The sequence below is a fragment of the Schistosoma mansoni genome, chromosome 6 (assembly GCF_000237925.1).
Source record: "Schistosoma mansoni strain Puerto Rico chromosome 6, complete genome".
Taxonomy (NCBI): domain Eukaryota; kingdom Metazoa; phylum Platyhelminthes; class Trematoda; order Strigeidida; family Schistosomatidae; genus Schistosoma; species Schistosoma mansoni.
This window is the reverse complement of record NC_031500.1, coordinates 4650947-4673762: the sequence shown is the minus strand read 5'-3', so window position 1 is coordinate 4673762 and position 22816 is coordinate 4650947. Positions and strand designations below refer to the sequence as shown.

The window sequence follows — 22816 nt, the reverse complement described above, 5'->3', positions numbered from 1 at the left end:
CTTGGAAAACTGTTGAAAACTAAGAAGCAATATGATATTATGTTATTCTACATTGGGATCTCTCAGCAACGCACACATAAGACATCATACTATAATTGAATTTAGGATTATCAAATCTCTTAATGTGAGAAAAATCCCCTATGAAGTGTACTAACTTTTGTTGTAACAAACAAAAATAGTATAATAAATACAAACTACAATCGCATATTAGGTTAAATGTGTAAATACAAAGTATGGACCTAAATTTTCTGATGAAATTTAATCATTCGTAGTTGATGGAATACGACTGTATGTTGTTCAGTTAATTGATAATTATATAATTAATATATCAGTTTATAGTGAATATTGAATTCTTTTGGCCTATATTATGAATTGAACTTAGTTTGAGGTTGAAAGATGTTTATGGACTATTGCGATTTGATTGAATTTAGGAATATAAACCATTGAACTCCAACCCAGGTATTAGAGTGGTTACGAGTTCGCTGCAAGCCCTTAAGAGTCTGAGTTTGATCTATGGTGGAGTCTGGGATAGGTACATGTGAGAATACTACGTTGGGACAGAAATTCTACTCAGTACTTCCTGATTCCTAGTAGTTGTTCAGCTAAAGTCCGTCCGTGATTCAAAACATAAATATGTTGAATGTATTACTTTGCTTTGTCGGATTTCTCAATTTATTTCCAACTCTGTAGATATAAGTTTTGTACATCACTTTTCAGATTAGGGTATTTCAACTTAGTAATTTTCACTGTTTAGATAATGATTTATAAGGGATCGTGAAAATGACCATGTCTTATATTTGAATAAATTATTTGTCAATACCATTCACATAAATAATGAATGTAAGTTTCATCAGTGATTAACTTCAAAATAAACTTTATCATGAACATTATGATGAAACGCTAACACACACTAGTGGAGTCAATCTAGTCGGAATTGAGACATACTATTGGTAATAGTGGAGAAATATAAGCAACATGGAGCCCTGACTATTTCATGCTGTGATCAGGGTCAAATGAAAATTCGTTGATTTGACTGATCCATATTCTATCAATCAGGGTTTTTTGGACGAATTCAGATGGTAGAAGATTCTTACGTAAATTCTATAAAGACTCAAATTATCTTACTATCGAACTCTTTGTTATTTGGACTTACTTACTTACTTACTTACGCCTGTTACCCCTCGTCGAGGAGCATAGGCCGCTAACCAGCATTCTCCATCCAACTCTGTCCTGAGCCTTCCTTTCCAGTTGCTATTCATCCTTTTCATATCGGCTTTTATTTCCCGGCGTAGTGTGTTCTTTGGCCTTCCTCTTTTCCGCTTCCCTTCCGGATTCCAAGTTAGGGATTGCCTTGTAATACACATTGGTGATTTCCTTAATGTATGTCCTATGCACTCCCAACGTCTTTTCCTAATTTACTCTTCAGCTGGAAGCTGGTTTGTCCTCTTCCATAAAACGCTGTTGCTGATAGTATCCGGCCAATGGATGTTGAGTATTTTGCGTAGACAACTGTTTATAAATACTTCTACCTTCCTGATGATGGTCGTAGTAGTTCTCCACGTTTCAGCTCCATACAGTAGGACTGTCTTGACGTTCGTATTAAACATTCTGACCTTGAAATTGGTTGAGAGTTGTTTTGAGTTCCATATGTTCTTCAATTGTAAAAATGCTTCCCTTGCTTTGCCAATCCTCGCCTTTACATCTGCATCCGATCCTCCTTGTTTATCAACGATGCTCCCCAGGTACTTGAATGTTTCCACCTCTTCCAGAGTTTCGCCATCAAGTGTGATTGGGTTGGTGTTCTCCGTGTTGCATTTGAGAATCTTGCTTTTTCGTTTGTGAATGTGGAGGCCTATCGATGCAGAGGCTGCTGCTACATTTGCTGTCTTCATCTGCATTTGTTCGTGTGTATGAGAGAGGAGGGCTAGGTCATCTGCGAAGTCCAAATCATCTAATTGATTCTGAGCTGTCCATTGTATTCCGTATTTCCCTTCAGATGTCGAATTCTTCATAATCCAGTCAATCACTAGAAGGAAGAGGAATGGGGAGAGTAGACAGCCTTGTCTGACTCCGGTCCTTACTGGAAATGCATCTGTCAGCTGTCCTCCATGCATGACTTTGCACTGTAGTCCATCGTATGAGTTTTGGATAATGTTGACAATCTTTTCAGGAACTCCATAGTGTCGAAGAAGTTTCCATAATGTTCTCCTATCCACGCTGTCAAACGCCTTCTCATAGTCAATGAAGTTGACGTATATTGATGAGTTCCACTCAACTGATTGTTCAACGATGATCCGTAGTGTCGCAATCTGGTCTGTGCACAACCTATCCTTACGGAATCCAGCCTGTTGATCCCTAAGTTCGGCGTCTACTGCGTCTTTCATCCGATTCAGCAGCACTCAGTTGAAAACTTTTCCTGGTACTGATAACAAACTGATGCCTCTGTAGTTCTCACATTTGCTCAGATCTCCTTTCTTTGGTATCTTGATGAGATATCCTTCTTTCCAGTCCATTGGCACTTGTTCGTCTTCCCAAATCTTCTTGAATAGAAGGTGAAGCACGTTTTCAGTTAATCCATTGTCTGACTTCAGTGCTTCAGCTGGTATATTGTCAGGTCCTGCCGCCTTCCCACTTTTGATTTGTCTGATGGCCATCTTGACTTCTTCGATCGTTGGTGGAGTGACATCTATAGGAAGGTCAGTGTGTGCTGCTTCGATGTTCGGTGGATTCAATGGGGCTGGTCTATTCAGCAGTTCCTCGAAGTATTCTGCCCATCTTTTCCTCTGTTCTTGAATCTCAGTGATTGTCTTTCCTTCTTTGTCCTTGACTGGTCTCTCTGGTTTGCTATATCTCCTTGCCAATTTCTTCGTTGTATCATATAGTTGTTTCATATTCCCTTCTCTTGCAGCTTTTTCCGCCGTCGTTGCTAGTTCTCCCATGTATTTCTGCTTGTCGGCTTTAATGCTTTTCTTCACTTGCCTGTTTGCTTCTGCGTAGTCTGCTTGTGCTTTGACTTTCTCTGCTCGTGTTCGGCTGTTGTTAATTGCTAGTTTCTTGTTCTTCCTTTCTTGAATTTTGTCCAGGGTTCCCATAGAAATCCATTCCTTGTGATGATGCTTCTTAGGACCAAGAACCTCCTGACACGTTGAAGTTAGTGCTTCTTTTACCCCTTTCCAGTTGTCCTCCAAAGTAGTTTCTTGTTCTTTCAGTAGATCCTGTAGAGCCTGGAACCTGTTGTTGAGAGTTATCTTGAATTCATGGAGCTTGTCAGTATCTCGAAGGAAGGCTGTATTGAACCTTTGTAGTGCTGTTTGTCCAGTTGTCCAGTCTTTCTTTAGCTTCAGTCTCATCTTGGCCACAACCAGGTGGTGATCTGAAGCTATGTCAGCTCCTCTCCGGGTTCTCACATCTTCCATTGATCTTCGGAAGTTTTTGTTGATACAGATGTGATCTATCTGGTTCTCTGTGGTTTGGTCCGGTGAGATCCATGTAGCTTTGTGTATGCGCTTGTGTGGGAATATTGTGCCGCCTATAACCAATTTGTTGAATGCACATAGGTTTGCAAGTCTCTCCCCATTTTCATTTCTCTGTCCTAATCCATGTCGTCCAACTACATCTTCATATCCTGTGTTGTCCACTACAACTTTAGCATTTAGATCTCCCATCAGGATGGTGAGGTCCTTTCCTGAACACGTCTCTATGACTGATTGCAGCCTTTCATAGAACTGGTCTTTATCATCGTCGTTGCTATCATTGGTGGGTGCATAACATTGGATAACGTTCATTGTGATCCCTTGCTTCTTTGTTCTGAATGATGCTTTGATTATCCTGGGTCCATGAGATTCCCATCCCACAAGTGCATTTCGTGCTTCTTTGGACAGAATTAGAGCAACTCCCTGAGTGTGTGGAGCATTTTCCCCTTCGTGACCGGAGTACAGCAGCATCTCTCCTGTACCTAGCCTTTGTTGTCCAGTTTGTGTCCAATGGGTTTCGCTGATTCCGAGTACTGCCAAGTTGTATCTCCTCATTTCCTTTGCTATTTGGCTGGTCTTTCCTGTCTCCCACATTGTCCGGACGTTCCATGTACCTATAAAGAGTGTTGCTCTGGTTGCTCTGGTTGGACTCATGAAACATAAATTATTGGTTCACAATCTTTTCTTCTGATTTACGGAGACTCGAATAAAGTATCGTAGTTAGGAAATGGTAGATAGTAGAATAATACAACAATGAGGATGATATTTAATATGTATGAGAGATCGACCGAATTTCAGTCTATGAATCAATGGATGCCAATTGAATAGATGAATAACACTCTTTTTGAGGTTATGATGATACATCGTTAAATGACCTCGAATGAAGAAAGTCAATATGGATGAGACCAATTAGTCTCATGTTCATTGATTAACCGAAAGAATAGGTCGACAGGAATATAAGACCACATAAAAACAATAAAATTTTGAAGAAAATCAGTTAGACATAATTTTATCAGAGAAGATTGATTTAATGCTTGTGAAATAATCAGAAAGTTCATGTTTACATGAAATAAACACTGTTGATATTGTGTAGAATGACAGAGAGATATTCACAATTAAACCATTGATCTGAGAGAATATAACATGACTGAGGACTATTTATTCCATACTGTTTAGTATTCTAATTATTCTTCAATTAATCTCAGTTCATGCTATAAACTGTCTTGTAACTCATAGTTGTTATTCACAGTTTAGGGTCATATCATGGGCATGATTATTACTTTTTTAAAAATTTTACTTACTGGACCAACTTTGGTTAAAAAATCACTAGAAACCAGCAAGTAATGAACAATTGTTTCGCCCTGATTCGGAACTCATTAGCACTAAGTATTAAGGGCCTCACCAAGGATCGGAACAAGGATCTTCAGTTCTTCCAGGGAATGTTTAACCTTCAAAACATTGAGTAGAAATCCGTTGAGTTTCATTTCATAACATCAAAATAAGCAAGTAATTTACTGTCTTGATCTTATTCTATCCCTAATCAAATATCCATCTACCCACACGCATACACACTAACTTCTTATCCTCTCATACACATAAACATTCATAGAACAAACAATTTTGGTATTAGTATTAATATCAACAACAATAACAACAACACTCAACTGTACATTTTTCCTTAGAGGAAGTTAAACAAGACAAAACAAGCTGAAAAAGGAAGAATTACTTAAGAAAAACATTCTTTTTCTCTTTGAACTATAGAAAGAAGGGGAAAAGGAAATGACGAAAAGATAAAAAAAAAGAGAGGTGATCAATCTAAAATACAGAAAAAAAGGAAAAACAAACAAAGAAATCAACCGATAATTCATAACTCTTAATACTCATAATTATATTATTACTGTAATCCTTGTAAAAATTATCATTATTATTAACATTAGTTTACAGAAGAAAGATAATAATAATAACAATAATACTGTTGTATTCCTTTGAATGTCTATATTTACCATTCAAATTATGTATGATAAATGATTTGAATGTTAATCATTAATCGATTTCTTTCTTGTAATCACTTATATGTGTTTAAGTATATGCAATGGCATGCAATTATGATATAACAAGGAGTCTGTATATAACCAGATTTCGTCGAAGAAAGTAGTAGTAGAAGAAGAAGAAGAAGAAGAAGAAGAAGGAGAAAGAGAAAGAAGAGTTGAAAGAACTTAAGATAAATTATTATTGAATGTTGAAGATGATAAGAAAATCAAAGAAATATAGATAAATTTAATGAATCTAACTAATTGAGCTAAATAGTATCCATTTAGAATTATATATGTATGTATATCACATTCATATAGTCATAAGCATACAGTTTTATATCAAGATATCTATATCTATATATATCTATATCTATATATATATGTTTGTATAAAAGGTACTAATTAACTGAAAGACAATAAGTAATAATAATTCTATGTAACATTAATTAATTAGTGTTTATTCAATATTCACTGATAATTTACCATTTAAAAATTATTGATTTATCACTGATTATCATCATCAACATCATCACTATCAACATCACTAACACCATTACCATTACCGTCACCATCATCATTATCATCATGATTATCGTCCTACTGTAATTGACAAACATATCAAATACAACAATTACATTGTTCTCATTATTATTATTATTTACTTTTTCTGTTCTTTTCTCTTTATTTTTCTTTTCAAAAAAAAATTAATCTTTAGCTAATATTAAATAAAAAAACCAATAAATAAATAAAAAAACAAAAAATGATATTGGAAAAATTAATCGACTATATGCATCAATTTTTGATTCATATAATGCACTACTATTATTATTATGAGTAGTATTAGTAGTATTCATAAATCTTATTGATTTACATTTCTTTGAATTCGATAATATTTTATTCATATTTATTAAAGATTGTTTTTGTTGACATGGTAACATACATTTAAAACATGATAAACATTTATTTAAAATATTTTTATAATACCATAATTTTTGATTGGATTGATTAATTTGATCATGATAATAATGATGATGTTGTTGTTGTTGTTTATTATCATTAGATTGTTTTATTGATTTATTATTGATTATATTCTGTTTTTTATGATTTAAAAATGTTGTTATTTTTAATTGTTTATTTGAATTTATTAAATTATTATTATTTATGATTGAATTATTGATTTTTAATGCTGATTTTTTAGGTTGTTTACTTAATAATAATTCTTGATATAATGGTTCAATTAATATATGACATGAATCAATATTTATTGATTGTTTATTTTTTTGTTGAATAGATTTTGTTTTTTTTATTGATTTTATAATTGGTGATGAATTAATTAAATTAGAATTAATTTGATATGATTTTTTATTTTCATTATGATTGATTGATTTTATTGATTTTAATTTTGAATGTTTTGTTGATATTTTTACCTAAATTTAGTTTTAAAAAAAAAAGAAAAAAAAAGGATAATATACATGGTGTTTTTTGATTTATAAGAGTTTAGATTACTAATTAGTAGTATATTTAGAATTGAGAAAATAAAAACAATCTTATATATCGGCTGGAGGTAAGCCATGATTGGTCAATAAATAAAGATGGACAAATTCAATTGAATTAAATATAAGAAATAGTTTTGTATTGTTATTCATTTTAATTTTGTTCCATTTTGATTGGAATTGTTGATTACTTTATATTGTGTGTTGATAAATCATTTAACTGGTCTATATCTGACTAAATAATGGAGTTGAGTAAATTGAGTACATATATTGCGATTTATTAGCCCTACTGGTCTGACTATTTGGTGATTTAGTGTTATGTAGGGTTGCGAACCTGATATGCTTGATTCTATTATGCGTTCACTTTACTCGGTAAACGGGACGAAAGTCAAAGACACAGTGATACGATAGGCTATTCTAATCCGGTGTCCCCAGCCCTGCTAACTAGATCAAGACTTGATGAGTGTAGAGAATATATTCTACAAGCACCCATAAAATACGAGGTCACTAAGCTCACAAATCAAGCTTATTTATACAATGATAGAAACGCCCACGTCAAGAAATCACAGTCAAGGATTACCGAGTGGGAAATGTAAGCTGTAAGTCAATTAAGTGTCTCTTGACGCGAAAACATAAAATTCAAATTTTCAGGATAAAATTACAAAATTAGGACCTTTTTCAAGTGAGTTCTGGAGATCTAACGTCCTTGACAGAACCACAAACTTGTAATTAACGGTTATGACGAAACTAATGTTTTCACTATGTACGTTAAAAATAATGATATTTCAGAAACACTCAATGGAGATAAATTATATTGAACCTTTCAATTATTTGGTGAATGAAATTACGTTTAGGAGAGAAATAAGTTAGTTGCTTTACTCACTGACTGACCAGTTATTATTGAGTATTGTATCACGAATTGGCTTTATGTAGAGATCACCACTTAAAATTAGGGAACAATAAACAACTGTTTTGAATTATTTATCAATGTACACACAGTACTTGATGATGTTTTAAGACTAAGACCATAAGGTTTGGCAGCGATCTACATTTAGTCTACGCGTTTCACACCTAATGGTTCACATATCTGACCTCAGTCAGTTAATAATTTTGAGTGACTGTCATCTACTGTCGTTGATGATACCTGTCTTGTCCTCGACCTAGCTAAACTAAACTGGTAACGGCTTGGCACTGTAGCTTAAGAAATTCTTTTCAAACTAAGTTATTGATAGACATACAACTGATATTATCATTAACAGCTGGTACAGATTGTGGGATTTACCAGAATGGTAGCTGATTTGGGCAACTAATAAGTTCGAACCTATGGGTTTTGATACTGTCACCGTTACATCTATACCCTATGGATTTGATATTGCATAAAATTGACTGAGTACTGGTGATGGCTTACAAACATGGATTAAGGATCTATTCAATTTTCCTAAGCTTTCAAATGATGTCAAACCGTGATATTAGGTGTTTCCAAATTAATATGTCGGACATTAGAAAGTTAAATCACTCTTAGTTAAATTTTTCAATACATAATTTACAAACAACATTTTTAAGATTGATGTTTACTCATAAAAACTATTCATCCACAAAATTATCGGTTTCTCCATTGGGTTGAGGTTGATCTTCTGAAATGACTAATCTGTAATCAAATGCATCGCCAATTTACACAAAAGGAACTAAAGAAATAGGACTCAACTATGTTTCTGTGATGATAATCTTTCTCTCTCCTCAAAAAACCAAACTTCACCAGATTGCAGGCGAAACGTTGGATTTACTTCAAATTCATTCGCTGAGATTTTACAAATATATTATTCCTATTTACGTAAATTAGTTTATGTATCCTATGACGTTTCTAAATTTTAATCCAGGTTAGCAAACTTCTATTTTGAGAATCCTCAATGGGAATGATAGATGATAATATATACTGTTGAGTGTTATTACTCGTTTTACAATGAAAGTGACATATGTGAATGGGTGTTGATTACAGTTAATATTTTTAATGAATAATATGAACTATTGACAAGTAGTATAAAATATAAGTGAAATATTTCGTACCACTTTTTTCCCTAAATCTATAATTTTGGAGGAACACCCTTCATTCTAACAAACAACATTTGATTCAATAACAATTATGTTTTTATTTTTGGCGTTTTTCCAATTCTTCCGTGGAGTTTTTAATTAGTATTAGTTTTGTTATTCTAAGCGTAATTAATAAAACGTTTGACCTCTATTTTAAACTCAGCTATATATCTCATATATCTTTGGAATCTTTAATAAAAATGTAAGAAACCATTCAGTTAAAACTCATACCCTTTGGACAAGTGGGTGATTATTTGGACTTAGTAGCTATGTGGATAATGCGTTGGCGTTTGGAGCCTATTTTACTGGGTCCGAATCCGGGAGTGTAAACCAACTCTGGGATGCAGGCACATCTGGCTGACCAGTAATAAATAGGATGAAACGTGCATTCTGGATTCCACTGCTAGCTACGTTCCATCTCTTCTAAACAATTAATACTAGTACTTTAAGTCTGACCGGAACTAAGAATTGTAAATTACGTTAAGAATTTACCGTGTGTACATTATAACTACAATTATGGGAGAATCTAACTGGAGATTAATGTGCAGTATAAAGTCCACGGTTGACTCAAGTCCCTCTGGATTCAAGTCAATCAATAGTTGCCAAATAGATGCACTTTGATATTTAGAAGCATAGTATTTTTATGTTAGTTACTCACCACACCATAAAATTATTTTAGGGTCTCTGTGCAACTGTTAAATTGATATAACTGATTATTACCTGTTAAGCTCTATTTCTAAATTCAATTTGTCTAATACAACATAGAATCACTGATACAAAGGATCACATTTCAAATTAACTAATGAAATCTAACCAACTGTAATGGCCATACAAGTATGATACTACTCGATAATTAATTCGTTTACATAACTTAGTATTTTAGGAGGTCAGTTGTAATCTAAAACCTCAGTGGTAATGTCTCAGACTATGAAATGGAATGACAGATTTGAAACCCACAGGAAACATCGCTTACCTTTAAAAGTTGGATTACGCCTAGTTGATGAGTGGCAGCTAACACAGAACCGAAGTCAAAAGGGGTTTCCTGCACCCTAAATCAGATCTCTACTCTAGTCAACAAATTCTAATTATTTAAAACAATAACTTGATATTGTTAGGGAAACCCAGTGTATTTCTCGAAAAAAGCCCAGAGGGGCCCTGAAAACACTGGGAAACATTTTATCCAATCAGCATTGAATAGAAGTTCTTCAGAAACATCTAGAAAGCGGAGAGTCACGTGTCAAGTTCCGGATCCTGCTACTATGTTTAGTAGGGTTCCAGAACATTCCAGAAACCCGAGGCCATCTGAAATGCTATAAATACCCTGTTTACTAACCTTGGAGTAAAGTGTTCTTTCCATATTTCGTGCCTTTTCTCTCGTGTTCAAGTTGTCATGTAGATTTAACCTGGGGACTAGTAGAAGAACTTAAGAAACCGATTCCAGCGTTCAGTCAGAAGACTTATTAAATATTTATAATCATATCAAATGATTAAAATCTTGCAAGAAAAAATATCAATCATATACAACATACTTGTGTTTGTTTTTTTCTTGGTGCTTCAGGACATTTTAATCGAGCACAAGCTGGACAAGTACAACATACTGGTTGATAAGACTCACAAACTTTACAACGTAGATTTGTTGATTTGATATGCCTTGATCTACTTGTTCTACTCGATTTTTTCATTGGTTTCATTGTAAATTCAGGATCAGATTCAATATCCCTTGTATGTGAATTCAATTTTTTATGTTTATTATCTATGTGGGATTGTGGTTGATGTGACCGAGATCTTTGATTATTATTATTATCTCTGAAAATTGGTTTATGATGTCGATTCTTTGTGAAACAACAACAACAACGAATTTCACCAGTATAATTTACTAATAAAGTTTTGACTAAATCTCTCACTTCTGGTTCCCATTCAGGACTGTCACTTTTAGGTGTCATTAAATAAGCATAAGCGAATTCAGCTAACGCTGCGATGACAAATAATAAACAAACCGTTAACCAAACATCAATTGCTTTTAAATAGGTTACTTTAGGTAATTGTGAACTAACACTGCTACTCTGTTTATTTTTTTGTTTTGTTTTGGTTAAAACAAAACGGAATAGAAAGAGAGAGGAAAAAAAGAAAGACAATGGATTTTATCAATAAGAAATCATGGAGATAGTTTTCTTAAAAAAATGAATAAAGTAACAAACATGATCAAAATAAGAGTATCTCAATCCAAACTTCCAAATGGCCTAATGTACTAATTTAATCTTTTTGTAGTAATTAGGTAGTATTGAATGAACTGAGATCATTCTTGTTTGAAGTGAGTCATTTAGTCAATGGCAGTGGATGATGATGGTCCAATACTGTGGGTCGACTAAAGTTAGAAATGTAAATCAACGGATAATAATTCGGTGGTACAAAGGTTAAGTACTCTTAGAGAGACATCAAGATTCTGGGTTCGATCTCTCATTGAGTCGCGAATATGCAATGCTGATGAGTTCAGTGCTAGGGTGAAACACCTGTTCAATGTTTCCTGGTTTTAAATGATTGTCTAAGCAAGACCAGTCAATGGTGTAGATTATCAAATTCAACAATCTGGACAAATTCCTCACATTTATATGTGTATATTTTATTCATCAAATTAGATTATGTGGCATAAATTTAGCTAACAAATTGATATTTTCATATATATATGTAGACAATTATTAAAAGCCTGGAAACACTGGACAGCTGTTTTGTTGTATTACAGAGCTCCCCAGAAGTGTATGTCTATGACCCTGGGGATTTATTAAACTACAATCCATCTTCATCATAATAAGTTCATAAGAGGATCATTTGACTTTGGTAAATGATTAGATTCGCAAACAATAAAGATTAACTTGATTTGTGAAGGTTAAGAGCTTCACATTTCTATTACTAAGGTCTTCATTTAATTAAGCTCCTTAAGTACACTGTCATTTAATCATAAGCAGCTACGAACGTTGAATAGTGCTTAGCAGTGGAATATAGGACATGCATTTTGTCAGCTGAATGAACTTGCACATTCCAACGTTAGTATTCACACTGATGCTTGAACTAAACACTAAACGTTTCAAACATCAATGCGTTATTCATTGAGCTGACAAATGTAGATAACCACCAGCTTGTGCAACGGTCATATATTTTATTTAATTTGACTAACTGGTTTTAAAAGCTAATTAAATAACAGGTTAGGCACTTGAAGTAAAAGGTACTATTTTCTAGTCTAAAACATCGATTATCAGTAACAAATCAAATTATCTTATGAAAACAATAGGACTTACTTCAGTTAACAAACCAAGTAATGTTAACAAACCTAATGTTACTCTAGCTGGTACTGCTTTAATATCAATCCAAAATCCTAACCATGATACCATAACAATTAAAACTTCTGGAATATAAGTTGTAACAATGTAAGAACCAATTAATCGTCGAAGTGGTATAATTAATAGTAGACAACTATAAGTTCCAGTATTTGTTGTACCATTTTTTGTACAATCCTGTATAATAAAAGAAAAAAATAAATGAAATTGATGTTAATACGTTGATTATTTGATTGTAGTGTATTCATGGAGATGATAATATTTACGAGTAGTTAATTAAGTAGTTTAAAGCATTGTTATTATTTATTTGGTATTGTTTGTTTAGATCTACCCATTGATGTTTAGAACTGTAATTGATCATTTTGTTATTTGAATATGTGCATCCTGCGCGGATCGCCTTAATATTGTCTAGGCTACAGGCACATCCAGCTGACGAGTCCCTACTAGGACGAAGCGCGCGTCTTGGATTCCATTGCTAGCCACTATCCATCTTCGCTTATATTGTTATTATTATTTATCATTATTTATACTGATAACGAGAAACTGATAAGTTTTGTAAAGAAAAACGAATTAGACATACAATAACCTTGGATATTAATTGATACAATGTCTACTTAAAGATCAAAATGAAATATTAATACTGATTTGTAATTTCCCTCTGTTGATAATCGAGGCTGTAATAAGTCAGTCCCCGTTTATACATGTGCATCCAGAGGGGATTGTCTTGATATAGGATAGTGTCATAAGTTTTATTATCTTTGATATGTAAGTGGCAGTGGAATTCAGGTCTAGTGTTTCGTTTTATTTGTTACTCATCAAATGAATGCATCTAGATCCCAGTGTTGGTATTCACATTGAAATTCAATGGAAATCATAAGCACCTACTTGTAATTTCGTACCCGTTGTACAAACTTGTGGCTTCATGGACCAAATAACTCAGTGGATAATATATTGGGGGGGGAGGTATAGAGGTATTTTGCTGATAACTCCCAAATAAGACTAAATGGATATCCTAGATTCAACTGTTGTCCATATACCAAATATGCATAAACTGAAATAATTTAAGTTCTATTAATTGTTAACTAAAGGTTTGTTAAATGGGGGTTATTAGTTAACCTGACAAAAACTGTAACCGTTATATGTTGATATGTACTAATATCTTCATATATGTATGGATTGAGTTATCGAAGTATGCTTTGTGCTACTATACAAGCTAAATGATTTGATCCATGTGATCTTGAAAGATAATTAGTGTCCTTATAAAATTTTATACTACTGATGAGCGTGAACATAAGTCGAATCAATGATCTTTCTTTAAAATATTAATCAGGACTTAAACATGTACAGATGTCTTTTTAAGGTTTTATTAATTTGAATCGTTCATATTTTCTTTTATTGAAAGCATTGATAGTCAATATGACAATGTTGAGTAAATTATTCTTTCTACTGTATGTATTGAAAGAACTCGATTAGTCTATTGAAAATAAATGCCCTGGTACGGCTGAGAGTGGGAAGAGTCCATTCTCCCTTTCGAAATGCTCTCACATGGCTACACGTATATAGCCTCTATCAGAGAAGTCCTACTCACTGCCTTCTCGTGGCACAACTGTTGTTTACGAAATTGAGAGGACGAAAAGCGAATGTCCGGCGCTTGGTGGACATGAAGAGTCCACATAGGGGAGTTGGAAAACCCTCATTCCAAACCAATGGTGCACATGTGCTCCAGTATCCTGAGGGAACAAATGGCGTATGAATCAATTGTTGGTCACCGGCTATCATGGGACTGCATCTACTTACGATGCTCCACTGACTTGTGGATCAGACCTTTAGGTCAAAGGCTCCGAGTGTGGCTCCCAAAGAAAACCACCTGCTTCAGTTTGGGCACCTGGTCAGTATCACAGCCCTCAAACAAATCAAATGAGATTTGTGCGGCGCATATTTATCTGGTGTCCCCTTGTACCAATATTTGTGTGTTTAAATAAATAAATGAATAAATTGAAGACAATTAAACTTCTTTTCTATTAGATCATAATTAAATCATGATAACTAATTAACTAATTCATAAGTAACCAACTTTAAATGGATGTACATGTGTATTATTACTGCACTTTGACCAGTTTATATCGGTTAATATGCTGTGCTGCTAACTGCTTAATTCAATAATCTTTTTATTCAGTCAAAATGTTACGCTCACATTAGCTTTACTGTATCAAATTGAACTATCTTGAACTATAAAAAGAAAATGACAGATTGAATTTATTTACTAAAACTACTTGGCTAATTTACTCAATAAATAATATTATATAGTTGAGATCATGAGTCAATTGAAGCTAGACCACCATGGAAAACCTGAAAGCACTGAACGGCCGTTTCACCCTATTTGAGAACTCCTCAGCAGTGCGCATCCACGATCCCGCCTTACGAAATTCGAACCCAGGACTTATCAGCCTCGCACCAGGGCACCTAACCTATAGACCACTGATCCGGCCGGCACCCAACGGTGTTAATGTCTACTCACTTATATTCATTACTAGTGCTTAATTCATAATATATTTTCTTTTAACTATATTACTATGTTTTTCTTGGCAAAAAATATTAACATTATACTGATTTTTTTCTAAAAATCCGACTAAATCATCTTTGATCATATTTCCTTCTTTATAGAAGAAAGTAGAATCATAATTTTTTCAAAGTTGAACTCCATTAGATTCATTAAAATGAAAGTTTTTGTTTATCAGATGAGAAATGGTTTTCTCCTCCCTCCCCCTTTCTCTCTTTATATATATATATGCGTATAATGTAAATATATTTGTATCTAAGTGTATATAGTATTCAATATTAGTAGTATTATTACTGTTACTAATGAAAATAGCTTATTACCCTCATTTTCTTCTGTTTATCTCATATGACATATACATACTCTCAATATACTCAGCCATGTACACATTTGTGTATACACATACATATACACAAGCATATATATATACATGATCATTGATATTCCATTACCTATAGTCTGCCAATATTTTTTATTATATCACAGAATAGAATCTAGTAACTGAGGGATAAACAGAAAAAAAAAGGCAAAGATTAGTTATTTATTCCATTTTTTCAAAAAAAGAGTACGCCATAGAATGTGACTGTGGTTAAAAATGAATTTGGTTTATTTAAATAAATTAACATTTATTCATTTTTTATTTTTTTATTTTTTATTCGACAAAATATATTTTAGTAATGAATATCCCCTATATGTAATATAGAGGGGATAAAATAATAAAATGAAAAAAACAAACAAACTATGACGTTATCATGTATAGGATAAGATTAAGAAAATTAATTGGTGAAAAAGATTGCTTTGAAAATAAACCGATTATTTGTATTAGTTTTAATTGAATAATCAGAAAGTAACTATCAGGACTCAGTAACTGAGTGGATAATGCGATGGCGTTTGAAATGAAAGGTACTAGGTTCGAGTTTCAGAGTGAACATCAACTCTGAGATGCAGGTACATCCAGCTGACGAATCCCAAATAGGATGACACACGCGTCAAACTGGATTCCCTTGTTAGCCACTATCCATCTTGGTTTATAATGTTTGTGAATTAAGGCTATATCACGGCAATATGCACAATATGCACATATGGCAATAAGAGACTGAACAGTTTCAGTCCTAAACATCAATGGGAAGATTCAAACAAACAATACCAAGTGAGTTTATGGTTTGTTTTATTCTAATAATTTTTTTATAAAGACAGAATTTGTTCAAGATTATCATTAATAAAAGTATTGACTTGTCAATTAATTACAGTCTTCCAAATTCACAGCTACTTTTGGCTTCATCTTGTACAAATGCTATTTTCTATTTTATGGTGTTATATGGTCTGTTTGGTTTGTATATAAACCCAGTATATTTGAAATACGTGATTCATGTTGCGGAAGTTGAGATTGGCGTTCTGGACTTAACAAACAGGACTAGGCAGGATAGAGGACCGATAAAGACTCTAGACTGCACGTACGGGTTATATGTGTCATTGGTCCGGCCGATAATTCACTGTTCTTTAATTGCGGGTATCATTACGTTATATGATAATACGGCATAAGTCCACAAGTTATAACAGATTGATCTAAGTTGGGGTACAGTTGAAAATCAGGGAGCATTGGACAATTATTTCATCACAGTATGGGACACTTTAGCGGTGGCGACATATAACCCCACTATATATTCGCACAGTTTACCTAAATCTTTCAGAGACGCACAGAATAGGTAAAGTATATTATAAAACAAGAAAATAATAATGAGAAAGCACTTAAAATAGTCTGATTTTCGCTTTTCTATGAATAAGTTAAGGCGAATAAGTGCATGTGATACATATTTTTCAAAAATTTCCTTCATTAGAAAAATTACGGATGTAATGCACAATTCACTTGGATTTAGTTTACCAATCATTGGAAAAGATATGATATTGGGTAGAGTTTGGAGCAAGAGAGATAGAAAGAAGAAGGAAAGGACAAAAGCTCTGAGTAATTTTCAACTTACGATTGCATCACCTCACCTTACTCTGGTTTATCCTCTCCCTTACTCACTCTCTCTCTGTGCTATCCCTTACCTACCCAATTCCTGTCACTGTTGTTATATTTTTACGCAAACAAAACAAAACAAAACCACAAGGAAAAATATGTACATTATGAAATAATCATATGAATTATTCATTTTTTTTTGTAGAAACTTAAGTGAAACATAAAAGAGATGAGAAAGGTTCATAAAGTATTGAGACTGTTATTTCTATCATATTAATTAGTTATTCAGACAGGAACTACTTATCTATGAGATATTTCTCTCATAGGTAAATGGGGTAGGAGACAAACGAGCACAGATTGCATAGTATACTCCAGAGATCATAGTGAAAAGAAAAGGGATAAAAGATGTCTATATTGTATGAACAAAAATGGCTACATATATATACATACACAAGGAGACATACATAAAAAGCACAAAATATACACACTCGTGATGTGTATTTCAAGTACACTTGAATGTTTACTACATATATAACTATATATTTAAGAGTACCGATCCTTCTTAAATTTGAAAAATTGTGGAAAGACCCATTAAATTTTGTGAAAATCAGAAGTGCTGAAATGAAAAAAAATATGACAGGAAGGGAGAAAAGAAACTATTTGTAAGGGTTTGTAATTTCCCATTATTGTTAATACTAATTACTGAAATCAGTCAGTGTCTATTGAATAATGTACAATATTGAGATAATCTGCTCAGGTTTAAAAGATATACACCAATACAACGACTTGTAGTGAATGGAGAAGTCAAGTAGGGGAGGTCAATTTATTGTTTAGTGTCAAATAACAGAGTGCTTTTACAAAATATGAAAACCGTACATTAAATACATTATTTGCATATCTTCCATCTGTTGTCTCTTACAATATTCATCATTCTTTCATGCACGTTGTTATTACAATTACTATATGTTTAACTTCCTATTCTCCTCAATTCGACCTTCTTAATCTTCTGTTGGAATGAATTCCATTTCTGTTTACTGTTACATACTACTTATTTGGAATCAGTAGATCGTCGGAAAATGCATTGGTATTTGAAGCAATATGTGCTGAGTTCTGGATTCAGTATCAACGTATTTAATTAAGTTATATTCAACTGACAAATTTCCAGTTAGGATAAAGTATGTGTCCTGAATTCCATTAATAATTACATACCAAATATATTGACTCAGAGAAAATAGAATATAATTAAATCGGAACAATAGCACCAATATTAGCTTCAGAGACAGTCAGTTTATATACAAGCAAGTCAGATCGCATCATGTCATAAAATAAAGAATAGCAGTTGCCATTCATTTATTCTTCGTTAAGATATAACTGTATGGAATTCTCTAAATTTATTGATTGGAAATTCTGATTAATTCTACAATTCTCTAATAATAAAAAAGAAATAGTAATAAGTAACTTTCTTTTACACATAAATTGTATTCACTGATACCCTGCTTAGTAATGAGTTTCCGACGTTCTAGAGTGAGATGATGACCGGTGAATTTGAACCATATCATCATTGAATGACTGTCGTATCATATCGTGAATTTACTGAAGTTGGAAATGTTATACCGCTTGGATACTAATCTAGTAGTCTAATAGTCAGGCGTTAACCGAGAGATTTAAAAGTTGTGAATGCTTACTACAAATAGATCTCATAATAATATGAAATAGATGTTCGGTAATCCTTCAAATGACCTTCAAACTATGGCAAATTCCACTTATAAACTCATCGAATTTGTCGATAAATCAGAGAAACAATCAGATGGTTGACCTCAAGAAAAATAATAACAGTAACAACTAAAACTTATGTTTATATTTTAATAAAACTGACCTACGTATGAGATACATTACCTAGTCATCTACCTGCCTTTCTCTACTTTCCAGTTGCATTTATATATATATGATCAGGGTTTTGACCTCTTTGTTATGATTTAATATGATTTATTTCAATAAAAACAAGAAACGGTTTCTTATTCTTCTTCTACAGTAAGTTTACTGTCAATCAATTGTTAACCTTTTATATTCAATATATTACTATAAAAAAACGTCAATTAAGTAAGAAAACAAAAGGGAGTTGTAAAGAAATTATGTAATTTCGTTGAACTCTTGGTCACACAAACACACACACACACACATAGAGACCCATATCCTGCCAAATATATACAAAGTAATTTTAAGACTTTAAGGCGAATTAATGTACAAAATGAAAAGTATTATGAATTCTTTTTGATTAGAGGGAAAAAAACACACACACACACAAGAGTATACAACTCAAAGTGAAATAATGTTGTCAATAACAAAGAGAGAGAGAGAGAATCAAAACGGAGAGAAAATAGAGAATAAGGAAATAAAAGAGGGGGTAATAGAGAGTACAAACGACTGACTGATATATAAAATGTAAGCAAGAAAAAAGAAATTATTCAATGGATCGATTCATTTAATGACTTCTAATTCTTTATATTATTTTTAGCTCAAGGATGCTTTAGAAAATTAACAATATAAATGATCAGTGTTTAATATCATTGTAAATCAGTCATTGGATACTGACTCATTGTTAGACGTAATGTGGTATAGTCTACTTATATCCATATAAGTAGTATATGATGATGGTCAGACATAGAATGTATTTTGGCAGAAGATCGGTAAGGAAAGAGCATGAATTAAACGCTATCGGCACGAAAATGCATAAACAATGAAATCAAAGAAGACGGACTGATATTTGCAGAAGGAACGGTTAAGATTGAGACGATTGATGGTTTGCAAATTAACTGTTTACTGTATGGTTATCAGAATTTAGTGACATAGTCTGTAATTTAATACATCCGATTTTCCCCACTCGTGTTCTAATTCGCAACGGTAAAACCTAAATACTATCAATTCAAGCTCATGGCAGATAGGAGCATAGGACGTAAAAGATAGCTACATAGGTAAAAATAAATTAAAACGGAGTTTGATGTTAAGTGGTTGACGGAAAGCATTGTTTTAAAACCGTGGTCCTAGGTTTCGTGCTGGTTGGTACTCGCAAGCAAGACATATAGAATCTTAAGAGAAATGATGTTCTCTGTGAGCTTACTCTTGGCTACCTCCAACTATCTGGCATCCTAACATAACGGACATGATATCAAATCATATAGACTAGTGGCCACATTATAACTTGGTCGATAGTATTCGGTTAACACCACATGGACCGGATAAACATGAAGTTGATCACTAATCAGTGATTAATCAATGTTAAAAATGATGTTCCATTTTTTACACTACAAAACAAACGAATTTGTCAAACAGCTATTGAATCTAAATTGTGATACATGACTTTTTTCCTACTAAACTCAAGGTCTTAGAATCTCTTGGTTAACACTTAGCTAGAATCCAGTGAATCACATTTCCAACGTCCATCCGTTCACAAAACAATACGATCTTTATTTTTACTGGCGTTATCTGTCTCATATGTTCACATTTCACAAGCCGCAACTTCTCAATAGAATTTCAGTGAATTATCTTAAGTTTGTCGATTAGTGAAAAGGCTATTGTCGTTTGATTGAATGAATAGGGCCAGTTTTAAATCATATCAGAGGTAGCGAAATTCGAACTTTAACGAGCATATAACATATCTGGACATAACAGTTACAGATATAACAGTTACTGGATACCTGCACTTGGAAGCTTATAAAAAAAGCATTTTTGTACTTGGAACGATAGATATTGGGTTGGACCTTCAGTGAGAACACTAATACTAGAGTGCAGGTCATTTCAATTAACCAGTTTCAAAGAGTTCTAACCAATCGTCTTGGATCGCGCTATTAGTCGCAGTTCCAGATTTATACACATCATTTAGTGTCAGTACAATCATTGATTCACAGCATCTTGAAAGATCACACATGCAGAATGGTTTAAATTAAGCTATATATATGGATATATATATGAATAAATTCACTGATTGGTACAATAATAGTGCTTGAATTACATTGAAGTCATACTTACCAATCTCACCAACAATGTCAAATATTTTGCACTTCAGTTGATCGATCAGTCAATAGTAATCACTGTCACGTTGATAATGGTCCTTTAAAGTTGATCTAATTCTATCCGTAAATTTGTAATGTACCACTAGTTTAAGTGACCGGATGTAACGTGCAGTGTGTTCGGATTTTGGGTGGTTGGAGGTATTCTACGGGAATCTAAGGACCCAAGTTACTTAGGTTTCATTAGCAAGGGATACATGGAATACTGAGAGAAGTTACGATCTCTGGTGTATTTGAACCCAAGTCATCTGGTCTTACTATCTGAGGGGTTACTATTGAGTTGCTCGTACAGTGACTGATATTCCACAGGAGTGAGATATCGAAATCTAACCATGGTTCACTTCCGTCTACACCCAATCATCTAAAATTTCACATTGCGTTTGTTGCATAATTTTTTTAAATATCTCCATCTCCACTCACTTCTCTTGTCAACCTAATAATTTTGATGGTAAAATTGTGTTGGCATAACTTATTATTTGACGGTTTTCGGAGTTTTATTATCTCCTTCACGGCTGTGCATCACGGACAGACGTTAGGATTGAAAGCCAGAGAGCTCTAGAAAACCATCTTTTTCTAGTATGGATCCCCTCAATGGTAGTGGGTATCCATGACACCATCAGAGTTCAAACCAAGGAACTTCAGGTCTGACAGAGAAAGCTTAACTTCTTTAGACTACTTAGTTGACAGTCACTCATTTTATTTTGTAAGGGTTTAATTTATCCCGATGTTGATACTTTGAAGTAATCGATTTTAGTTGATATGTGTTTATCCTGTGTAAATCGCCTGTATATAACCATTTTACTACAAGTTTTGCAGAATTGAATTATATCCATACCTGTTTCATAAGCTAGTGGCTAGTGTTTGGTCACTAAGCTCATTAGGCGTTTGGAACCAAAGATAGTGAGTCTGAGTCCAGATGTGAACAATACTAGCATGCATATACATTCAGTTGATGTGTCCCAAATGGGACGAAAACAAACATCGTGACTTCCACTATTATTATTTATATTTTAACCTCAATCTTTACTTGATTATCTTGTTTCCTCTCTAAAAATACATTCAGACTAGTCATCGAATATATGTGTATATGTGATTAGATACCATGAGTTAGCGGTGGTTATGCTATACTCAGCTATGCTAGAACAAGTTAATAGTAGTAATGATAAATTTACAAAAATTTCTCCGTTCTTTTGGTTTCTTCCTATTTTTCTTATTAATTCATACATAATAATAATAATATATGATTTCATATTCAACACTGTTGCTATTCGTTTTTAACTAACATCAAGATTGTATTGAATAAAGGCTAAAAACGATTGGGACTTCCTGAGATAATCCCATTTTACTCTTGTTGTAATAGTTGTTAAATCTGTTTGATGTGAATTAATTTTCTCACTCTTTTTCTTTGTACTTTAAATTCATAGTGAGTTAATGTCGCTTCTTTAAAATTGCATATTTCTCAAAACTCATTTATTATAATAAAAATGAATATGATCTCCCTACCAGATAGATAGGTAGATAAAGAAGATCGGATAGAGAGAGATGAATTATGGCATGATATGTATGACATAATAGTCTGGTATACATGTGTTGATAAAAGTGTGTATGTGTGTGTATATGGATATAATATGTGAGTTTGTATATAATAGTAGTTTCTATACCCTTATACCAATACCAACACACACAACAATCTACTTTTATTGTGAAGTATTATGTTTGTGTACGGTGTGTGACGTTTAATTTCCGTGACTAAACAAAAAACAATCGAGTTCTTTTTGACACGGGGTTCCGTTTATTGTTCTTCTTTTACGTC

The 22816-nt window shown here is 33.2% G+C and overlaps 1 protein-coding gene across 1 annotated transcript; it reads right to left on the bottom strand.

Moving 5' to 3' along the window:
• Positions 1 to 7186: 7186 nt before the first annotated feature.
• Smp_176730 (putative cys-loop ligand gated ion channel subunit) lies at positions 7187 to 16865 on the bottom strand (the record flags this gene model as incomplete). The annotated part of the gene is made up of 4 exons (XM_018798018.1): positions 7187 to 7234; positions 10617 to 11150; positions 12381 to 12596; positions 16824 to 16865. The coding sequence occupies 4 exons, from the start codon at positions 16863 to 16865 to the stop codon at positions 7187 to 7189; spliced, it is 840 nt and encodes a 279-aa protein (XP_018653002.1).
• Positions 16866 to 22816: the final 5951 nt, after the last annotated feature.